This window comes from Oncorhynchus mykiss, chromosome 18, assembly GCF_057628025.1.
Source record: "Oncorhynchus mykiss isolate SJ-2025 chromosome 18, ASM5762802v1, whole genome shotgun sequence".
In the NCBI taxonomy this organism is placed as follows: Eukaryota; Metazoa; Chordata; class Actinopteri; order Salmoniformes; family Salmonidae; genus Oncorhynchus; species Oncorhynchus mykiss.
In genome coordinates, this window is record NC_143039.1 from 50,311,179 (window position 1) to 50,334,738 (window position 23,560).

At 43.9% G+C, this 23,560-nt stretch overlaps 1 protein-coding gene, 1 long non-coding RNA gene and 1 pseudogene across 2 annotated transcripts; 2 read left to right on the top strand and 1 right to left on the bottom strand.

Annotated features, from left to right (window-relative positions):
* Positions 1-1,758: 1,758 nt before the first annotated feature.
* LOC149975549 (uncharacterized) lies at positions 1,759-8,456 on the top strand. Its single transcript, XR_016488521.1, has 2 exons — positions 1,759-2,300; positions 3,322-8,456. It is a non-coding gene; the product is annotated as an uncharacterized LOC149975549 (long non-coding RNA).
* A 2-nt stretch (positions 8,457-8,458) lies between these two features.
* On the top strand, positions 8,459-9,249 carry LOC149975550 (uncharacterized; annotated as a pseudogene).
* A 1,695-nt stretch (positions 9,250-10,944) lies between these two features.
* LOC149975551 (protein S100-A13-like) lies at positions 10,945-21,266 on the bottom strand. Its single transcript, XM_090208727.1, has 3 exons — positions 19,948-21,266; positions 16,677-16,808; positions 10,945-11,790 (listed from the first exon to the last, which is right to left on the bottom strand). The coding sequence occupies exons 1-3, from the start codon at positions 19,957-19,959 to the stop codon at positions 11,620-11,622; spliced, it is 315 nt and encodes a 104-aa protein (XP_090064853.1). The 5' UTR covers positions 19,960-21,266; the 3' UTR covers positions 10,945-11,619.
* Positions 21,267-23,560: the final 2,294 nt, after the last annotated feature.

The window sequence follows — 23,560 nt, forward strand, 5'->3', positions numbered from 1 at the left end:
CATATGTAGGAGGTGGAACAACATGGTTGGTTAAGGCATATTGAGCAGGGCTAGAGGCTCTACAGTGAAATAAGACAGTAATCACTAACCAGGACAGTAATGGACAAGGCATATTGATATTAGAGAGAGGCATGCGTAGCCAAGTGAACATATGGGTCCAGTGAGTGGTTGGGCTGACTGGGGACACGGCGATTCAGACAGTTAGCAGGCCGATGCTAACACACTAACAGTTAGTAGGCCGGGGGTTAACAAGCTAGCAGTTAGCAGACCGGGTTAGCAAGCAAGCAGTTAGTAGGGGCTAGCAGTTAGCGGACCGGGTTAGCAAGCTAGCAGTTAGCAGAACGGGACAGGCAAGCTAGCAGTTAGTAGACCGGGGCAGGCAAGCTAGCAGTTAGCAGACCGGGGCTAGCAAGTTAGCCTATGGGGGACGTCACGATGGGGGTAAGTCTGTTTTTGCCTCTGCGTGCAGTGACGTCGATAGATCAGACGTGGAATTAGTAGGGTTCCAAGTAGCTCTAGGTAGCTAGCAGGTTAGCAGAATGGGCCTTCAGCGGACGTCGCACCTGAGGGGCCTGTTGGAATCCTCGGGCAGATTATGTCGGTGTTCCAGTCGTAGAGGATGGGCAGGGTTCCGTTCCCCGTACCGGCAGTAGAAGGGGTCCGGATATTGTAGCCCAGGAGTGAGCCCAGAGTTTGTGGTAGGAATTTGGGGATATGGAGAGAAAAATAGGTCCGGTATGCTCTGGTATGAAACGCGTTGTACGAACTGGCAAGAGCTTTCCGAGCTAAAGGTTTCCGAGCTAACATTTGAAATAAAAAACCTTGAATGAGTAGGTGTTCTAAAACTTTTGACCGAGATCAACATCCGACGAGCTTCTCCTTCACGTCTCTATGGATTACATTTTTTTTTTTTATAGGTCCTGATATAGGTCCTGATGACCGCTAGCAGTGGTTAGCTGACTGATAGCTGGTAGCTAGTAAGCTAGCTAGCTTCAGTTGAGGTATTCCAGTTCGGAGGTAAATAGAAATACTTTAGGGAAAAAAAACAAATCCACACCACATTGGGTGAGGCGGGTTGCAGGAGAGTATTTTGAAGTTGAGGTTTAGGAAAAAATATTTAAAAGAATGCAAAGAAAAATATATATACACATAAGACAAGACAAAGACATCTGACTGCTACGCCATCTTGGATATATCCACAGTAAAACGAGTCCTATATCAACATAACCTGAAAGGCCGTTCAGCAAGGAAGAAGCCACTACTCCAAAAACCGCCATAAAAAAAGCCAGACTACGGTTTGCAACTGCACATCGGGACAAAGATCGTACTTTTTGGAGAAATGTATTCTGGTCTGATGAAAGAAAAATAGAACAGTTTGGCTGTAATGACCATTGTTATGTTTGGAGGAAAAAGGGGGAGGCTTGCAAGCCAAAGAACACCATCCCAACCGTGAAGCACAAGGGTGGCAGCATCATGTTGTGGGGGTGCTTTTCTGAAGGAGGGACTGGTGCACTTCACAAAATAGATAGAGGACAACATTATGTGGATATATTGAAGCAGCATCAAGACATCAGTCAGGAAGTTAAAGCTTGGTCGCAAATGGGTCTTCCAAATGGACATGACCCCAAGCACACTTCCAAAGTGTGGCAAAATGGCTTAAGGACAACAAAGTCAAGGTATTGGAGTGGCCATCACAAAGCCCTGACCTCAATCCTATAGAAAATATGTAGGCAGAACTGAAAAAGCATGTGCGAGCAACGAGGCCTACAAACCTGACTCAGTTACTTAAAAATTATACAATGTGATTTTCTGGATTTTTGTTTTAGATTCCATCTCTCACAGTTGAAGTGTACCTATGATAAAAAAATTACAGACCTCTACATGCTTTGTAAGTAGGAAAGCCTGCAAAATCAGCAGTGTATCAAATACTTGTTCTCCCCACTGTATATATATATATATATATTCTGTTGGCCAGAATTATTTCAACATTCGTGTTGAAGGCACTTATTTAAATTGTGTAACATTATTTATTGTTTTTTTCAATTTAGTATTTGAATGATCCTGGTTTGTTAAATATCATAGGGTGCAAAACATTAGGAGTGGTAGGACCATTGTAGCATAATCCAAATAACATGCCTAAATCATCTTGTTAAAAATGAGAACTATGAAGATATAGGGTTTTTTTCTGTCCAAGTTTTGGTTTTGTCAGGTACAGACTGCCACCAACTGAAAAGACTCCACGGGACCTTGGCTGCGGTCCAAACACTTAAAAGACACACACTATCCCCTCAGCCCTCAAAGTAAGTGGACACTTATTATTACGTATCATGACGTCTGATGAGTATACACTTGCAGGGCAAGGGGCGAGGGAGGAAGGAAGGATTTTTATATGGATCACCCTTTCGTCACTCATTCATCCCAAGATGATTGTGTTTTCAGCCACCGGTTGCTTGTGGGTGCTTTTATATGCGCTATAGTCAATTATTTGTGCATGTCTACTTATATTAAATGTATAATGATTAATATATGCATACTGTATGATAGCTAGCAAATTAATTAGCTAACTAACGTTAGCCTGCCTAGTTGGAACTTCTGAAGAAGGAAAATTATTTTATTTCTACAATTTTCAAAAGATAACCAAACAAAAACCAATGTACTTTTTACGAGGCATGTTTGTGCCATCATGCATTAGTAGCACAATTTCTAACTGATTTACATTCATCTTTACTTACACTTGTATGTTGACTTCTCCGTTGATGCTTTTTTAAAGTTTTTGCTGACTTTTCTTTGCGGATGTACAATCGTCGCAAATTTTATTATGGGGAGTTTCAGGCCCCGGGGGTGAGTATAATTGTACACTCGCAAAGCCGACTAAAAACAACACTGCACACTTCCCTTGCTTGGCTAATCATTTGGACCACCCTCCAAGATGGCAAAAGGGATTCCCCCAAGGGCATAAGGCAAGTGTAAGTGGACGAGTGTGTCTTTTAAGTGTGGACCACAGCCCTCGTCTCCTCACTAACATCCTCAAATGGTGCTAGATCCAGTGCTGATTTACATAATCATGTTGAGCCTGAGAAAGTCTGTGCAGTGCCCGATAGTGCCATGTTGTGCCCCATGAAAGCCCTTATCACATCTAAGTAACAGTGTTGACTGTTTGGAAATGTCAGTGGTAGCCATATTATAGTAAGAAAGTACTGTGATGGTGGTCTGAAAATAATTTGGTCCCTTTGTTCGACCAGAAGCTAAGTGACTCACTTGGGTGGTGAAAGTAAAAACATGGCTGTTAGAGATTTGTCTCAATGTCTTTACACTCCTCAGGGGCTCTCATACCTGTTAACCAGACAGACGTGTGGTACTGGTGGGTCATGGCAGTGTTGGGGTGGCCAGAAGAGGGAGTTATGGGCCAGAGGAACTTGCCAAAGTCGTGGAGGCCATGAAGACAGATGATAGGCATCTGCACACTCTCGGCCTGGCGGGCTGTGCGCTACGAAAGGACCTCCAGTTTGCGGAGTGGCTGCTACAAGAGCTTATATCCCTCAACATGGAGACCAAAATGCACCCGAGGACCTCAGCAGTATCCGTCAGCCCCAACGGAGAGAAGGTGACCAGAGAGGAGGGAGTCTTGAGGCACAAAGACGGCAGCAAGAAAGTCATCGCCCAGCTGGACCAGAACGGTAACCTGCTGACCAGAGTGGTGGGGGGGCGACAGTGTGTGGCCTTCTTTTATGTTTTTAATTTGTACACTTTGTAAACCATCGGTCAACAATGGTTTTACAGTGGTGGGGTGTTGGACTGATCTTGTTGATCATGTACATACTCTACAAACGGACTAAATTAGGAAAATGCTGCTGGCAGCAGAATCCAATACAGCAGAAAGTTCCTACTACAATGCAACTCAAACACAAACGCGATGGATATCCCAATGGCCTATCTAATCCCTGATTGTCTGCGAGTGGATTATAAAACCCAAATGCAAACATGGAAAACGCGGGGGAAACAGACAAATAAAACAAAGACCTTTACCCACCAATGCCAAGTCACTGAGGTGGAAAGCGGATGAGCTGTCAGCGAATCTGCGCTTCCAACACAAATACCAGGAGGCCTCTTTGCTGGCGTTTACTGAGACTTGGCTAGAGGCCCAGTCAGGGAAGTGGAGCCGGGTTGGCTTCACACTGGTCAGAGCGGACCCCGATCTGACCGTCACAGGGAACATCACGGCGGCAGGATCCTGGTAAGAGAGAGACTCTGTACCCCCAACATCGAACTGCTGTCTGTGTCACTGCGACCCTACTATCTGCCCCGTGAGTTCCCCCAATAGTTTTTTACTGTTGTGTACATTCAACCAAAAGCTAATATAGCAAAAGCATCAGAGATTATTTATAATCTCTCACATAAACTGGAATCTATCTCCCCCGACACACCCAAATGTATTTTGGGGGATTTTAACAACTGTACTTTGCACAAGGTCCTACGCATGTACCACCAGTATGTGAAATGTCACACTAGGAAAAATAAGACTTGATTTGTGCTATGGAATCATACCAAATGCTTTCTCTGCCACCACCAGACCTCCCCTGTGGACATCAGACCACAATGTTGTCTACCTCAGGCTAACCTACTGTCTGCTCCTGGAGAGGGAGAAACTTACAGTTAAAACTGTCCAGATCTAGAACGACAACAGTATCACTTGTCTGCAAGGGTGTTTTGACTGTACTATGTGGGAGCTATTTGGTCTCCAGGGGTGTTTTGACTGTACTATGTGGGAGCTATTTGGTCTCCAGGGGTGTTTTGACTGTACTATGTGGGAGGTATTTGGTCTCCAGGGGTGTTTTGACTGTACCATGTGGGAGGTATTTGGTCTCCATGGGTGTTTTGACTGTACAATGTGGGAGGTATTTTACTGTACTATGTGGGAGGTATTTGGTCTCCAGGGGTGTTTTGACTGTACTATGTGGGAGGTATTTGGTCTCCAGGGGTGTTTTGACTGTACTATGTGGGAGGTATTTTACTGTACTATGTGGGAGGTATTTGGTCTCCAGGGGTGTTTTGACTGTACCATGTGGGAGGTATTTGGTCTCCAGGGGTGCATACAAGCAAAGGGTCTCCTCAGGAAACTCAAGGGTGGCCTGGCAAGGGATTAAATCCATGGCTAGTGCCCCCCACATAGGCAGAGGAAAAACTAATGCTGACCTCGCGAGACATGAGGGCCAGAACATGGCTAATGAACTGAATGTTTTCTTCTCAAGATTTGAATCTGACGACATTGTGTCAGGGGTAAAACAAATGGAAGCATCATTATAAATGTTTGAGAGGGTTGATGTTAAACAGGCTGATGTTTTGAAGTTGCTCAGGGGGTGTAACGGACACTAAAGCCCAGGCCCAGACAAAATAAGTGTACATGTGTTAAAGCACTGGTGTTTTTACAGACATTTTCCAATCCTCACTTGACCAGCAACACATGCCAGTATTGTGGAAAAACTAAATAATTATACCCATTCCTAAAGCATCTAATCCCTCTGTGGTGAATGACTACTGCCCTGTCGCCTTGATATCCTTAGTAATGAAATGCTTTGAGAAAATTGTGAAAAGTCATTTTCAGCGTCACCCAGAAGCTCCTCGACCCATTTCAATTTGCCTATCAGCCCACCAGAGGAGTTGATGATGCCATTCTTACTCTCCTCAACATGGTCTATAGACATCTAGAGGGTGCCAAATCCAATGTCAGGGTTATGTTTGTTGACTTTTCTTTTGCCTTCAACACAATCCAGCCTTACATTCTGGCACAGGGACTCATTAGGGACTTATCCTTAGATTAGGGGCTGGTTTTGTGGCTGTTGGACTTCCTGAGCCAGAGGTCACAGCGGGTCAAAGTAGGTCCCCACGTGTCGGAAATACGCACCACCAACACAGGCTCCCCTCAAGGATGTGTTTTGTCCTCACTCCTGTACATCTTGTACACTAATAGTTGTACTAGTTCCCATCCTGACAGACACCTCGTTAAGTTGATGACACTGCCTTGATCAGCCTATTGCATGATGACAAGGAACACCATGGCCCGGTCCTAAATTACTTTGTAGAGTAGTGTGACAAATCACACTTGGTCCTCAATATCAACAAGACCAAAGAGATGTGCATAGACTTCAGGAAGTGTACAACACCTACCTCTGCAACATCTATCAGAGGTCAGAGCATAGAGATTATAGAGGAATACAAATATCTGGGTGACCTCTTGAACAATAAGCTTCAGTTGCATAAATGTACAGACCTGACCTACAAAAAGAGTCAACAGAGACTACTTTCCCAAAAAGCTGGGATCTTTTAATGTTGACTATACTGCCTCTGTTTCATTGAGAGTATTTCAACTTTTTGTATTGTTTTTTGGTTTGGCAATGCCACTATCAACCAGGAAAATATGCTGAGAAGGATTATCACCACAGCAAGCAAGGTACTTGGAGTCAAACAGAAAAGCCTAGATCAAATTTATTTATATAGCCCTTCTTACATCAGCTGATATCTCAAAGTGCTGTACAGAAACCCAGCCTAAAACCCCCAACAACAAGCAATGCAGGTGTAGAAGCACGGTGCCTAGGAAAAACTCCCTAGAAAGGCCAAAACCTAGGAAGAAACCTAGAGAGGAACCAGGCTATGAGGAGTAGCCAGTCCTCTTCTGGCTGTGCCGGGTGGAGATTATAACAGAACATGGCCAAGATGTTCAAATGTTCATAAATGACCAGCATGGTCAAATAATAATAATCACAGTAGTTGTCGAGGGTGCAACAAGTCAGCACCTCAGGAGTAAATGTCAGTTGGCTTTTTATAGCCGATCATTAAGAGTATCTCTACCGCTCCTGCTGTCTGAAAACAGCAGGTCTGGGACAGGTAGCACGTTCGGTGAACAGGTCAGGGTTCCATAGCCGCAGGCAGAAAAGTTGAAACTGGAGCAGCAGCACGGCCAGGTGGACTGGGGACAGCAAGGAGTCATCATGCCAGGTAGTCCTGAGGCATGGTCCTATGGCTCAGGTCCTCCGAGAGAGAGAAATAAATAAAGAGAGAATTAGAGAGAGCATACTTAAATTCACACAGGACCCCGGATAAGCCAGGAGAAGTACTCCAGATATAACAGACTGACCCTAGCCCCCCGACACATAAACTACTGCAGCATAAATACTGGAGGCTGAGACAGGAAGGGTCAGGAGACACTGTGGCCCCATCCGATGATACCCCCGGACAGGGCCAAACAGGCAGGATATAACCCCACCCACTTTTCCAAAGCACAGCCCCCACACCACTAGAGGGATATCTTCAACCACCAACTTACCATCCTGAGACAAGGCCGAGTATAGCCCACAAAGATCTCCGCCACGGCACAACCCAAGGGGGGGGCGCCAACCCAGACAGGAAGATCACGTCAGTGACTCAACCCACTCAAGTGGGACAGCATGGAAGAGCACCAGTAAGCCAGTGACTCAGCCCCTGTAATAGGGTTTGAGGCAGAGAATACCAGTGGAGAGAGGGGAACTGGCCAGGCAGAGACAGCAAGGGCGGTTCGTTGCTCCAGAGCCTTTCCGTTCACCTTCACACTCCTGGGCCAGACTACACTCAATCATATGACCTACTGAAGAGATGAGTCTTCAGTAGAGACTTAAAGATTGAGACCGAGTCTGCGTCTCTCACATGGGTAGGCAGACCATTCCATAAAAATGGAGCTCTGTAGGAGAAAGCCCTGCCTCCAGCTGTTTGCTTAGAAATTCTAGGGACAATTAGGAGGCCTGCGTCTTGTGACCATAGCGTACATGTAGGTATGTACGGCAGGACCAAATCGGAAAGATGGGTAGGAGCAAGCCCATGTAATGCTTTGTAGGTTAGCAGTAAAACATTAAAATCAGCCCTAGCCTTAACAGGAAGCCAGTGTAGGGAGGCTAGCACTGGAGTAATATGATCACATTTTTTGGTTCTAGTCAGGATCCTAGCAGCCGTATTTAGCACTAACTGAAGTGTATTTAGTGCTTTATCCGGGTAGCCGGAAAGTAGAGCATTGCAGTAGTCACTTAGACTTAGAAATAACAAAAGCATGGATTCATTTTTCTGCATAATTTTTGGACAGAAAGTTTCTGATTTCTAGATGAGATCTTTAAGGTCGGGCTCACAAAATAAATTTAGACCCAAGCCACCCCCTGTACCCGGACATTGAACTACTCCCCTCTGCGTGCAGGTATAGGGCACAGCTCGGTAGGAAAAACAGAACTAGACAATAATTTGTGTCATATCCCTCCTAAACAGCTTTGGCTAATGTTCCTATCGACCCAGTAAGGACAGCAGGCTAGTCTCTTTTTATTAGTATGAAACTGTTATGAAAGTTGTCAATTTGTTTTGTATTTAAAACCCCACTTTAAATGTATGCATGACACTGCCTCAAAATGTCCCCATGGGGACAATAAAGTCAGTAAAGTAAAGAGGAGAGGTCATTCCCAACTACCAGGGGCACGCCCTATACATACAGACTTTAGAATGGCCGACCTACACTCAATTGTTTGTCTCAGCAGACTTGCGTAATAAGTACACCTCCATTGACTGTCTAGTGTGGCTGACATGGAGCCTGTTCTTTGAGGAGAATGAAATAAGGCACGCTCCAGATTACGTACCAGTGTACAACCAGGGGAACTTCACGCCCGTGTGGCTGACTGACCACAAACCCATGGGAGACATTCCTATCAAGCACCTCACCACCATTCTCAATCTGCTGGTGGAAAACAGGTACAACTCTAGGGATGACAGTTTTTGACTTGTATTACGTTCTGAAAGACTGCATTCAAGGTGCATGGGACAACCTTCTAGTACATTCATTCTAACCATCTGGAAGAAATTGAGAAATTCACTGATGTTTTCTGGGACCAGAAGGAGCACTATTCCCTCTGAGAGCGTAGACAGGGCCTCAAGGCATCCGAATTTAACAACTTCTGCCACCAGATGTTCCAGCCGCATCAATGTATCCGGGACTGTGAGCGCTGGGGCCACTACTTCACAGCTGCCATGTTCTCTGCATCCGGCCGAAACTTTCGCACCTTCTCGCTCTTCCTCAGGAATGTTATCGCATGCAAGGTGGTCCGGTCGCAAGGCTCTGACAGCCTTTGTTGGGGATGACCACTGAAAGAGAGCAACCCGGCTCTACGTATTTTACTGGTTTGTGACTCAATGACACCGCCCCTGGTTAGAGGGGAATAGAGCAGCCCAAGAGTTAACACACACAGGAACTTTAACCACACACAGATGAAGATGAATATGGAAATGTACATGAGGATGGCTTTTGGGCACGCACTCCATCCCACAAGTCCAGAGATATGAGTGAGTCCAGTAGTTGATGGGCATAGACAGATGTTGCTCTCTGCCACTGGCAGGGAGACTGCAAATATTGGGAGACTGCAAGTATTGCGTGACCTGCAGAGTCAAGAGGATGGGCAGATATCCAGCCCCTTAGTAACCTCCCTAGGAACCTATCAGGGCACAGGTCATTCCGGTCAGAGAGAGTTTGAGAGGCAGGTTTTTGGTAGTGTCTAGACTTGCAGGCTCCGGTCCTGGGGGGATGGGGAGTGGAGTGTGCAGCTCAAGGTTGTGAGGTGCTGATAACAGTCACCAGAAGGGAATTTGTTACAACCAGTAGGAGACGACCCTTGGCCCGAACGTGGTAAGGTCATGAATAAATACGTGTTTTCATCTTTTGAATTATTTCGGGGAACGCAAGAGGATGCAGAGCATGAGGATGGAACATGGCTGCTAGATGACCTAGACCCTATTCAAGGAGATTACAAAATTGGAATCGTTGTTACAGTGGTTCTAGTTAATATTGGTACACGGTCATTCACACAAAAATGTACAATAATTTCAAAGGTTGATTCCTGTACTATCTTTTAAATATTCATCCATCTGTAGGTTTATCCATTGAGTACAGTTCTACAATAAGATGAAGTTGCTGGGTTGGCTATGTTCCGTAAGGTATCCAAAGGCCTAATCAAGTAAGTAAGTAGCTGGGTTGGCTATGTTCCGTAAGGTATCCAAAGGCCTAATCAAGTAAGTAAGTAGCTGGGTTGGCTTGGTTATTTGAATAATTGTGAAGCATAATGTGCCTGTGAAACTATATTGCTGATTTAGGAAGATACCATTGCTCTTAGCATTGGGGTTTCAGAGTGGTAGTTCAGAATTTTAGAATGGCATTCTCCGTACAGGGATGCACTGGAATTGCTAGCACTCATGCAAAAATAATGCGTTCTAATAGCTGTCATGGAAGAACGCGAATCTACAAACTGAACGTTTAGATTGAACAATTTAAAATAAATAGATTAATTAGACAGAGTGATGTATAACACTGTGGTAAGAGTGTAACAATTACACACTGAATACAATATGTGTGCTGTTGTAACAGCTGTCGTCGGATGAAGAAGGAGACCAAGCTGCAGCGTGGTAGGCGTTCATGATTTGTAATAAAACTGAACACCGCAACAAAATAACAAAGGTGAACCAAACTAAACAGTTCTGTCAGGTGCAGACACTAAACAGAAAACAACCACCACACAAAACACAGGTGGGGAAAAGCCTACCTAAGTATGATTCCCAATCAGAGACAACGATAGACAGCTGCCTCTGATTGGGAATCACACTCGGCAAAAAACAAAGAAATAAAAAACATAGAAATAAAGAAACTAGAATGCCCACACTAGTCACACCCTGGCCTAACCAAAATAGAGAATAAATGGCCAGGGTGTGACAGCTGTATAGTGGTGACAACCATTCACCTTCTAGTTAATACACTGAAATATGTCTATGATTCTTTTTTTGTTTCATCGCTAAATGTATTTCGTAAAATGCGAATCTGTCAGTGGGTAATATGTTGATTAATGATTTGAGTAATAATTCAACAAAAATAAATACAAATAACAGAGTTCACCATTGTTGCAATTTCTTTTGATCTTTATTATATAATTTCTTGTCATGTTTTAGTATGTTATCACATGGGCCAGAATAAAGAGAATTAGAAAATATAAATACAAAACAGCAATACCACAGTGGTGGAAAACATTGTTTAAAGAAACATGCTATGGGGACTCTGCAACACCAGTACTGTATGTATGTGGACAACTGGTGGCTCAAATTAGCTTTCCACTAACGTGTACTGCCGTGTGTAAATACATGTTTTCATTGTCTAGCACCTAAACCTTGCCCATGGCTTTCTGATTTCACTTTGGGTCATATGTCATCTAAGGATTATTTGTAGTGGTTAGACTGGTAATAGGGCTATAGGAATGTCTTTCAAGGTTTGAGAATGGGGATATTTCAATAGAAGGGATATTTGGATGGAAACAACACCACCAATAACACTAAGGGAGTACAAAAAAAATCCTGTAAACCAAGTGGCATAGAACAAAGAGATGAACACTGCTGACATGGAGCACTACCAAGCATGGAGAATGTACATAAGAGGCCTGTAGTGGAAGGGCTGAGGAATATGTGAGTGTCCAGGGTTGGATGGGAGCAGTGTGGTGAGAAGGGGTACTGACACTGGGTGGCATACTATAAGGCTGTCTGGTTCCCCCTAGGTCACACCACCGTCAGAAGGCATGGCCTTCACAGAAGCACACAGGAACACTTGGACACCTCCTCGCTGCAGCGTAGACCATGCTGTGTGGTGGCCAGTGACTGGATCAACTTCCAGAAGTGATTGAAGGTGATTCCCTCACCGTCCATCACACCCATTTGTCTCATCACCTCGCCCAGGCCCTGCTCTGACGCTCCAGTCTGGGGGAGGGAGCACAAAAACAACTCTTCACTATATGTACACGGTATTTAAATTACTGACCAGTTAATTAAGCAATTAAGTAATCATGCATAGACATGAATTAGCAGGAAGTTAGCAATTAGTCTATTACACTTTTGAGCGTATAACATTGGTGCCTTACATTACTTGGTAGGTGATATTCTTAACAGAACTAATTTCTTCAGCGATAATTCTTGTATCAATAATTCAGCTGAATAACTCCAGTCAACATGTTTGACTTCATAATCCACTAATGGCCCCTTTTCAACTGTACTGTATGCAGTTTTCAACTGTACTGTATGCAGCTGAATAAACACATCATGAGTATACTTTGTCAACTAACTGTCATATGTTTCAGGCTTTGCTAACCTCTAGTGGTTACAGATCCATGGCTCTTGTTCAAGGAACATGTTAATTTGTATCGGTATTTGCATATACAGTTGAAGTCGGAAGTTTACATACACCTTAGCCAAATACATTTACACTCAGTTTTTCACAATTCCTGACATTTAATCCAAGTAAAAATTCCCTGTCTTAGGTCAGCTAGGATCACCACTTTATTTTAAGAATGTGAAATGTCAGAATGATAGTAGAGAGAATTATTTATTTAAGCTTTTATTTCTTTCAGCACATTCCTAGTTGGTCAGAAGTTTACATACACTCAATTAGTATTTGGTAGCATTGCCTTTAAATTGTTTAACCTGGGTCAAACGTTTTGGGTAGCCTACCACAAGCTTCCCACAATAAGTTGGGTGAATTTTGTCCCATTCCTCCGACAGAGCTGGTGTAACTGAGACAGGTTTGTAGGCCTCGTTGCTCACACATGCTTTTTCAGTTCTGCCCACAAATGTTCTATATGATTGAGGTCAGGGCTTTGTGATGGCCACTCCAATACCTTGACTTTGTTGTCCTTTAGCCATTTTGCCACAACTTTGGAAGTATGCTTGGGGTCATTGTCCATTTGGAAGACCCATTTGCGACCAAGTCTTGAGAAGTTGCTTCAATATATCCACATAATTTTCCTACCCCATGATGCCGTCTATTTTGTGAAGTGCATCAGTCCCTCCTTCAGCAAAGCACCCCCACAACATGATGCTGCCACCCCCGTGCTTCACGGTTCGGATGGTGTTCTTCGGCTTGCAAGCCTCCCTCTTTTTCCTCCAAACATAACAATGGTCATTATGGCCAAACAGTTCTATTTTTGTTTCATCAGACCAGAGGACATTTCTCAGAAAGTGCGATCTTTGTCTTGCTTTTTTATGGCGGTTTTAGAGTAGTGGCTTCTTCCTTGCTGAGTGACCTTTCAGGTTATGGAGACATAGGACTCTTTTTACTGTGGATATAGATACTTTTGTACCTGTTTCCTCCAGCATCTTCACAAGGTCCTTTGCTGTTGTTCTGGGATTGATTTTCACCAAAGTACGTTCATCTCTAGGAGACAGAACGCGTCTCCTTCCTCAGCGGTATGACGGCTGCATGGTCCCATGGTGTTTATACTTGCGTACTATTGTTTGTACAGATGGAAGTGGTACCCTCAGGCGTTTTGAAATAGCTTTTTTTAAAACCAGACTTGTGGAGGTCTACACATTTTTTTCTAAGGTCTTGGCTGATTTCTTTTGATTTTTCCACAATGTCAAGCAAAGAGGCACTGCGTTTGAAGGTAGGACTTGAAATACATCCACAGGTACACCTCCAATTGACTCAAATGATGTCAATTAGCCTATCAGAAGATTCTAAAGCCATGACATAATTTTCTGGAATTTTCCAAGCTGTTTAAAGGCACAGTCAACTTAGTGTCAAATCAAATCAAATCAAATTTTATTTGTCACATACACATGGTTAGCAGATGTTAATGCGAGTGTAGCGAAATGCTTGTGCTTCTAGTTCCGACAATGCAGTAATAACAAGTAATCTAACTAACAATTCCAAAACTACTGTCTTGTACACAGTGTAAGGGGATAAAGAATATGTACATAAGGATATATGAATGAGTGATGGTACAGAGCAGCATAGGCAAGATACAGTAGATGGTATCGGGTACAGTATGTACAAATGAGATGAGTATGTAAACAAAGTGGCATAGTATAGTATAAAGTGGCTAGTGATACATGTATTACATAAGGATACCGTCGATGATATAGAGTACAGTATATACGTATGCATATGAGATGAATAATGTAGGGTAAGTAACATTTATATAAGGTAGCATTGTTTAAAGTGGCTAGTGATATATTTACATCATTTCCCATCAATTCCCATTATTAAAGTGGCTGGAGTTGAGTCAGTGTCAGTGTGTTGGCAGCAGCCACTCAGTGTTAGTGGTGGCTGTTTAACAGTATGATGGCCTTGAGATAGAAGCTGTTTTTCAGTCTCTCGGTCCCAGCTTTGATGCACCTGTACTGACCTCGCCTTCTGGATGATAGCGGGGTGAACAGGCAGTGGCTCGGGTGGTTGATGTCCTTGATGATCTTTATGGCCTTCCTGTGACATCGGGTGGTGTAGGTGTCCTGGAGGGCAGGTAGTTTGCCCCCGGTGATGCGTTGTGCAGACCTCACTACCCTCTGGAGAGCCTTACGGTTGAGGGCGGTGCAGTTGCCATACCAGGCGGTGATACAGCCCGCCAGGATGCTCTCGATTGTGCATCTGTAGAAGTTTGTGAGTGCTTTTGGTGACAAGCCGAATTTCTTCAGCCTCCTGAGGTTGAAGAGGCGCTGCTGCGCCTTCTTCACGATGCTGTCTGTGTGAGTGGACCAATTCAGTTTGTCTGTGATGTGTATGCCGAGGAACTTAAAACTTGCTACCCTCTCCACTACTGTTCCATCGATGTGGATAGGGGGGTGTTCCCTCTGCTGTTTCCTGAAGTCCACAATCATCTCCTTAGTTTTGTTGATGTTGAGTGTGAGGTTATTTTCCTGACACCACACTCCGAGGGCCCTCACCTCCTCCCTGTAGGCCGTCTCATCGTTGTTGGTAATCAAGCCTACCACTGTTGTGTCGTCCGCAAACTTGATGATTGAGTTGGAGGCGTGCGTGGCCACGCAGTCGTGGGTGAACAGGGAGTACAGGAGAGGGCTCAGAACGCACCCTTGTGGGGCCCCAGTGTTGAGGATCAGCGGGGAGGAGATGTTGTTGCCTACCCTCACCACCTGGGGGCGGCCCGTCAGGAAGTCCAGTACCCAGTTGCACAGGGCGGGGTCGAGACCCAGGGTCTCGAGCTTGATGACGAGCTTGGAGGGTACTATGGTGTTGAATGCCGAGCTGTAGTCGATGAACAGCATTCTCACATAGGTATTCCTCTTGTCCAGATGGGTTAGGGCAGTGTGCAGTGTGGTTGAGATTGCATCGTCTGTGGACCTATTTGGGCGGTAAGCAAATTGGAGTGGGTCTAGGGTGTCAGGTAGGGTGGAGGTGATATGGTCCTTGACTAGTCTCTCAAAGCACTTCATGATGACGGATGTGAGTGCTACGGGGCGGTAGTCATTTAGCTCAGTTACCTTAGCTTTCTTGGGAACAGGAACAATGGTGGCCCTCTTGAAGCATGTGGGAACAGCAGACTGGTATAGGGATTGATTGAATATGTCCGTAAACACACCGGCCAGCTGGTCTGCGCATGCTCTGAGGGCGCGGCTGGGGATGCCATCTGGGCCTGCAGCCTTGCGAGTGTATGTACATTTCTGACCCACTGGAATTCTGATACAGTGAATTATAAGTGAAATAATCTGTGTGTGAACAATTGTTAGAAAAATTACTGTCGTGCACAAAGTAGATGTCCTAAGCGACTTGTCAAAACTATAGTTTGTTAACAAGAAATTTGTAGTGTGGTTGAAAAACGTGTATGTAAACTTCTGTGTATGTAAAGTGTATGTAAACTTCTGACAACTGTAGCAACGTTTGTTTGGTATTCATGAGGTAATCAATATTAGTATCTGGGTAGCCAATCTTATCTACAGTAATTTCATTCTGAAATTGTATAAAGCTGTCAGCCACAATAGGAAATTGAGTTGGGAAAATCTTTCCTGGCCTGAATGCTGCTCTACAGCTGAGACAATATAAAGAGCTGTTTGCAATGGAATCCCATTTGAATGATGTGATCATTACTTTTTCTTTTAAATAGATTCTGGTTTTATAGAAGTGTAAGACTGGATGTAATGGAAAACATATTTACTTGGTAATTAAGCATATTATTTACTTCAACAGTTGAACAAATATTTCCTAGCTGTTGTGGCTAACTATTGTGTTGCAGAAATACTCTACTTGGTTGTCGAGTTTATGGTGGATGAAGTCGACTTGGTGCAAGGAGTCATATTACAATTACATATTTCTTGCTACTTTGTTTATAATGGAAACTGTTATTTATCTGTCCGTTTGTTTTTCCCCCATCTAGATGAGCAAACAACCTTGAACCTTCCTCACTTGCTCATGTATTTGAACAGGCCTTTTCCTGTTTTTTCAGAAGCATAGCTATCTTTGTCACCCTCTGGTAAATTCAGACTCGTCCTGGAATACAGGCTTGGGCCTCAGACAACTAAGCAACCAGTTCCAACATGAAGACAAAGCAAGATCATTTATCCTTTTCCGTGATTCAAATAAAGCAGGTGTCAGATTCAAATAAAGCATCTTTAAAACTCAATTGGTGAATGAGCACACAGTATATTACAGCAAATTTGGGATTTGCATCGAACCTGGCAATTGACGCCTCAAAGCTTTTCCTGAGTGTTTCCTTGGGAGTCATAGGAGGTCGTGTGTACTGTATGTTTGGGGCTGAGTGGGAGGGTAGTAAGAGTCAGAGCCACGCCTTACTGGTCGATTCAATGGGTGTGGCCGGGAAGGGCGGGATCAAATTAGCCGGCCGTTGCAGTTTACGTACCGTAACTAAGTTGGGCAGCTGGGAGGATAGGAGGCCTCTGAACTCTTGGGTTTGGAGCGTGGGACCATTATTGGCAGCAGCGGCATGGAACTCTGTGACCAAAGTGTTGATGGCATTTTCCAGGTCTGAGTGCTGCGCCAGAGGTGGAGAAAAAAGCCTGTTAGATTGGGGGAATCAAATAATATAGCAACAAGAAAAGCGTCCTCTGACAGTCCTTTGAAGTTTATTATGTGAAGTTTATTATCATAATAGATCATTACGAAAGAAAGAAAATGAATATATTCATGAGACAGGCTCCCCAGGTTTTTGCCAAAGTGTACCGATCTCCACTCAATTTAGTCCCAAATACCAACATTTTTTCAGACACACTCACATCCGTCCTCAAGTGCATATCTTGCATGCCTCCACGTGTCCGAAGTCTACGCAAAGATGGCACTCTGATGTTTAACTTGTGTTTGTATCACAGTATCATTGTCATGGAAGGCTGAGTGGTCAACCAAACATTGTGAGAAATAATATGCTGAGTGAAAAGTTATACTCCTACAAGAACTGTTATACTTCTAGGTTGCAAGTCACCTTAAAACAAAAGTTCAAAAGTAGACCTTATGTTTTGCTGTGGCATATGAATCTGTCACACAGACTGGTTAGTTTGGTCATTGTGAAGAACATCATTCCATACTCTCTCTAAACCAAGAACCAAACACACAATCTATTGTAGCTGACAGGTTTTTCTTCATACTACTTTTTTAAATGTATATCCTAAATCACAAACATTAAATAACTAAAGGAATTTTGCTATGTCACAAATTGATATTTTAACATGCTATTGTTATGTGGGCGATGTGTGGTTTGGGTGGGGAGGAGTATGCTTAAGTAATGAGAGACTGAGTGGCCTACTGGTATTGGAAGGAAAATTCAGACAACTTGTCTACATGGAGAATGTACATGAAATACCTGCAGGTTGGGGTAGCTATGACAGATCTCCCTGTCACTGTTTATCTTCAGGGTGTGCTGGGGGGGACAGGCCATCTGGCATTTCGGGCAAATGCCAGATGGGCTGGTCAATATTTTGCCCATTGGGCCTGTCTAACTTAAGTTTTTCACACAAAATGATCTGTCTAATAATGGAGGCCTCAAGTGGAAAAGCGTACCAGTGTGGGGGCCTTGAGGGAAAAAATTAGCCGGTGTGGGGGTCTCAAAGGGACGGTGTGTTAGAAATGCCATGGCCGAGTTCTGGTCCCAGTCTGTGCCTGGGGCATGCACAAGAACCTTGGGCAACAGGGAGAGGAATCAGTGGTGACTTCAAACTCTATTTACCTATCTCCTAAACGCTAAACCAAATTCATTGAGACATCCAGAAACAATGTAGTTGTTTCAGTTGTCAGGGTAGGATATAAAAAAAAAATTAAAAGCCTTACTCACTAGGCCTAGGCTACCACTACAGTGCTCCATTTTATGATGTTTCCACAGATAGCTCACTGCAGCCAAAAAATGTCACAAAATGGATACAGTAGGCAACAATGGTAAGGCGCTTGCTCGCCGACAGTGAGCATCTCATTCTGTCTGTCTGTCTTTCTGTTCGTCTAGCTGTCATCCCTCACACAGTAGTCTATCTCCAAAGAAGGTCTCCGTGTCATAGGCCATGGGGATGGAATGAGAAGGGACTGATTGACTCCCAGTGCTTTTCATTTCCACACAGTCTCTGCCTTAGACACAACTGAGAATAGCTTCTTGCTCCATAGTCAACATATGGCCTAGATTAATTTGTCATTGTCCATTATTCTCTGCTGTCCAAGCATGCACACTGATCAGTGCATTGAAATGATATAAACTCACGTTAAGCTGGCAAGAGTGCAAGGAAAGTAGGCTATATGCAAACGCGCCAATAGGATTTAACTCGATGTCCGCTCCCCACGGAAATCGAATTAGCAGAATAAAAAATACAGAAGCTAAATCTGTCAGTTTAAGTTAGAGACAATTTTAGTTCATAACTAAACCAAGATAGGCTGTGGTCTATCATTTCCAATGGGAACAAATTAGTCATAGTGGGCAGAACAAGCAAAGAGGTGGGCAGAGCCAACCACGAGCTAGCAAGATCCTATTGGCGCCTTCTAGCAAACATCTGCATATTTCAGTTAGGGAACGCTTACTCTGGGAAGTGTGCGTGTGCAATAACTTGTTTTTTACTTTTGCAAAGGGTAAAGTCTACAAAACTTAGTCCACTATGTTCCTAACAGAAAACAGGGAACAGAAAACTGTATTGAGATCAAATGTTTCATCGATTTCAGAATGTCGGCCAAAATCCATCTCGTTCAATCTTCTCCCACTGCCGGCCACTGGGCTTCCTCTCACCACCATATTTGGAAGTGAGTGGAAAAGCCAAGTGGATGCTTCACATTCATACATCCGGTGAAATATCTGTCTCATTGTTCTACGTGTGCTAGAGATATCCATTTTTTTATATATTTTTTTGCATTGGATACGTCTCAATCCACCTCATCCGCTTTTGACGCACTTCCGCATCTGCAGTGAAAAGGTGACAGAGCTAGAGCGGTGTTTGTCAGACCCTGAGACATCCCATGATTTCTCACAAAATCCTCTGTAGCATCCGAACAGTTTGGGCTACACACTAATATGACCCCTATGTGTTTTGCTCTAGGATGCCCACAGGCCTCACAAGATTCGTCTGAAGGTCCCCAGTTGAAAAAATTAATGGAAGTATTTAAGGAGACTGTTTAGTGCCAAAAATAAGGGGTTAAATACATGTAAAAAAAAAATTGGGGACTGTTGTTCCATGTAGTGAATCTGTTATTCAAGGCGTTTGTATGGGCCAATAGCAGTAAGGTCAAATACAATTTTTCATCAATTTTTTTTATATAATTTTTTGATACTTCAAGGGGTCTTAAAATTCTAAATGAAATAACAAAATTATCCTTGGGTATGACCTTCTTAAAACAATGCTATATAGCTTAGTAGAACTCCCCGGTTTAGACAGGGCTTGGACTATTTTAATATGATCTAATAGAATATGTCATGATATAAATTGGATAGCATAACGTCTATGGAATGTTGGTTAAACTACATATGTGCCACTTCCAAAGATAACCAGAACGACGCCTAAAAGTGTGGGGGAAGTTATCCCCCAAATAATGCCCCATTCGATGCACCAAAAGAATGCTCCATTAGTTGCTTCTAAGATGAGTAAAGACACCATCTCTTCAAGTGCAACGTTTTGACAAGTGTTGATATTAAAATGGTATAGTAGACCTACCTGTTCTGCCATTTGGATCGTGTTGTGCTGTCCTTTTTCAAAGTAAAGTTTTCTCACTGCGACGTTCAGTAATTGTTACTTTTCTTGCTCAGCGTTCCATTGCTTCAGTCACATATTGGCAAGATTCCTAAATCCTCCCACTCAAGGAAAAAACATGTAACTGGATTCCTTCCACCTTCCGTGTCAGTCAGGGAAAGCTGTGGGGGAAATTAAAGTGCACTGTCTAACCCGATGCATTGGAACTGTAAAATTCAGGAGGCAGCGAATCTACACGCAGTCATATATCGGCCTACCGAACTTCTATTAACCATTATTGTTTTAATGTATTCTACGTCAGAGTAGTTTACATAGTTGTGTATTTAAAATGTAGGCTATTCAAGAATAGAGCCCGAGAGTGCTTCAATCAACATCTGGAAACATTTAGCAAAAGTTGGAACAGTCTGCAAGTTTAGGCTGGGGTTTTTCTTCTTCATTGTCGCAATTTTTAACCCCTCATATTGGGATACATATTTTCTTCAGTTTCTGTAAAGCTTTGAATATCCACCCAAAATAATATATTTATTTTATGAACCATGCACGGGTAAGTTTTTTTTCGAGGTCGTTTATAATAAAAGTCGTTTGTAATTGTCTATTCCAATTTCCATTAGGCCTACATTAATTTTGACATCTGTGTTTGATAAGGATATGCGAACCAAAAAGCAATGCGTGCACAATGAACAGGCACGAGCACATTCTTGAAAGACGGATTTAGGACTTTTGACAGAGAGGTGGGTACACTCGATATCGTCATAGGCCTACTATTTTACATAAAAACTAGTCAACCAGGATCTTCATTATGCTACCACAATGTCAGTGGTGTAAAGTACTTAAGTAAAAATACATTAAAGTACAACTTGAAGTAGTTTTTTTAGGTATCTGTACTTTACTTTACTATTTATATTCTTGACTACTTTTACTTCACTACATTACATGTCATTCCTATGCAGGATTGTTCCAACTGGGGGGTGCCAATGTGGCCAACCGGTGGCTTCAAAGCCTCTCAACAATGGCCAATACATAGCATCAGCAAAACAGGGTTTATCATTGGTCCAAACCCGTTGCTTCGCACTACCACCCACCCCTGTTAAACATATGATTGTAGAAGAAACCCGCACACTGCTCTTGATAGTATCACTGCTCTTTAATAAGCTTTACGTATCGGCCTCATGGCCTTCTGAATTTCGAAAAACATATGATTGTAAAAACGAATTCATGTCATAATCAAATACCGTCCCCGGTAAAACGGTTCATGTGTCCTCAGAATGCGCAGCTGCTTGGTTGCACAAGTGGGTTCTGTAGCTACTTATATCCCTGGGGAGATGGGCGTGTCCTCGCGTCCAGAGCTTCCGATGTCCTGCTCTCTCGCCACTCCTCTTCGCTGTCTTCCAGAAAAACAGACTCCACGCCCACATTTTCAAAGCCACAGGATCAGCGAACCGGGTGGACACTACACGACTTTCAAAATCCTAACATCGCTGAGCCTCTCACATTAAATGTCCGTCTTTCCTATATTTTCTTTTGTGTTGCCAACGTAGTGGTGTGCACACTAACCGATGTGGCACAGACGGTGGTTACACACTACATGATTCTTCACTTGGTCATGAGGATTCTCGGTATCACACTGTCTGCAAAAACAATGATGTGATTAGACCAGCTCAAACCAGCTTCATAAACTTTCAGTCAAACATTCATGCTTGCCATACTGAGTTGAAATACCTAGCCAACATGTTTCTTTTTTTTTGTAAAACATTTTTTTTGCCCCCTTTTACTCCCCAATTTCGTGGTATCCAATTGTTTAGTAGCTACTATCTTGTCTCATCGCTACAACTCCCGTACGGGCTCGGGAGAGACGAAGGTTGAAAGTCATGCCTCCTCCGATACACAACCCAACCAAGCCGCACTGCTTCTTAACACAGTGCGCATCCAACCCGGAAGCCAGCCGCACCAGGAAACACCGTGCACCTGGCAACCTTGGTTAGCGCGCACTGCGCCCAGCCCGCCACAGGTGTCGCTGGTGCGCGATGAGACAAGGATATCCCTACCGGCCAAGCCCTCCCTAACCCGGACGATGCTAGGCCAATTGTGCGTCGCCCAACGGACCTCCCGGTCGCGGCGGGTCTAGCCAACATTTTGAGTTAAATAATAATGCTTGTGAACTTCAGAGCTGTAACAATTTGACGCTTTGGTTAAAGGCAAGTACGAATGTATACTAGTAGTCATCGCTCCTGCTTGAGAGTCTACACATTCTGGGTGATGTGAAACAACATCATCATCTCCCGAGCTCTCATTGGCTATTGCTGATCATTGTTCTCAAAACGTGTTGTTGCACATCTCACTATATACAAGCATTGCAGATTTTGTGCGATAAACTGCCAGCAGCTGCCAACACAACCTCAATTTTCCGTGACTTACGTTCCATGCCTGCAGTACAGTACAGTAACCATTGCTATAAATGCTAAAAACCCAATCTTACTGAAGCATATATCACTTGTTGGCCAATCTCTCTGTACTGTTACAGATCTACAACTCAAATCACTTTGTCGGGCAAAGACTCAACACCAAAACTCAAAAGAATAGACAACGACTCTTCTGTTTCACTGCTCATGCCACCCTGTCTGCAACGCTCAAACAATGAGCATAACAAACACCAGCAATCTTCCCCTTCAGTTGGTGCACTTCCACATTTACCACTACCCCAATAATCACTCATTTCAATGGCACCCTTTTCTTGAGAGCAAAACAATTGACATTTCTTGTCCCCAGTGGTTCGATGCGGAGCACCTGCTCCCTCTGACCAGCAGAAACACACAACCTAGTGGCGTCATCTGAGCGTGACATATGTTTGTTGTTGAATGCTGAACGAGAGATCTCGGTTGATTGTTTTTGTAAAGTTGACAGTGCTTTTATTTCATTTTGGATCCTGCGGCTCTTTTGGGCTTAGTTGCTGTACGCGCTGCTGTCTGTCCCGGGATTCTGACAAATTCCACATAGGGGGAGAGTCACGGAAGCCCAGCTTGCCCAGCTGGCTCGGCGGTCTCAAATGGAAGTCACTATTGAATGTTTCCAGCACTGCAGGAGCTGTGCTTACTTCCCTTTGTTCTGGGACAATGTGGACCCTGTTGACTTTCAATGTGGCAACTGCTTCCTTAAGGAGGACCACAGGGGAAAAGTGGCTACTCAAGCAGGTAGCAAACCTACACAAACTACTGGGGAAACAACGTCCCCCTACTTTTTATTTTTCTTCCACCCCAGTAGCCCGACACTGATCTGGTCAGGTGGAAATGTCGCCGCCGTGTCGGCTCTCCACAGCCGACTGGCCGGTACTGAGAAAGGATCCAACCCTGAGGGGGGTATCCCCATTCCCTGGAGAACAGAGCTGTTCTCGACCCAACCAACCAGCCATGGAGTTATGTCACTCGCTGTGGAAGTCGAAGACAGCGTCCTCTGGCAACGGGAGTCTTCTTGGAGATGATAAGTCCGGACCTGACACAGACCAGAAACGGCTTCGCTGCCCTGGATCCAGAGGTTCCGGCACCTTCTTCCTTAGGGGATTCCCATTCCAGATCGGATCCGG

Excerpts from the sequence above, each read along its gene's own strand:
- LOC149975551 (XM_090208727.1), bottom strand. Across the intron at positions 11,791-16,676 it reads AGCTGCCCAACTTAGTTACG|ACTGGAGCGTCAGAGCAGGG; the intron begins GTACGTAAACTG and ends TCCCTCCCCCAG.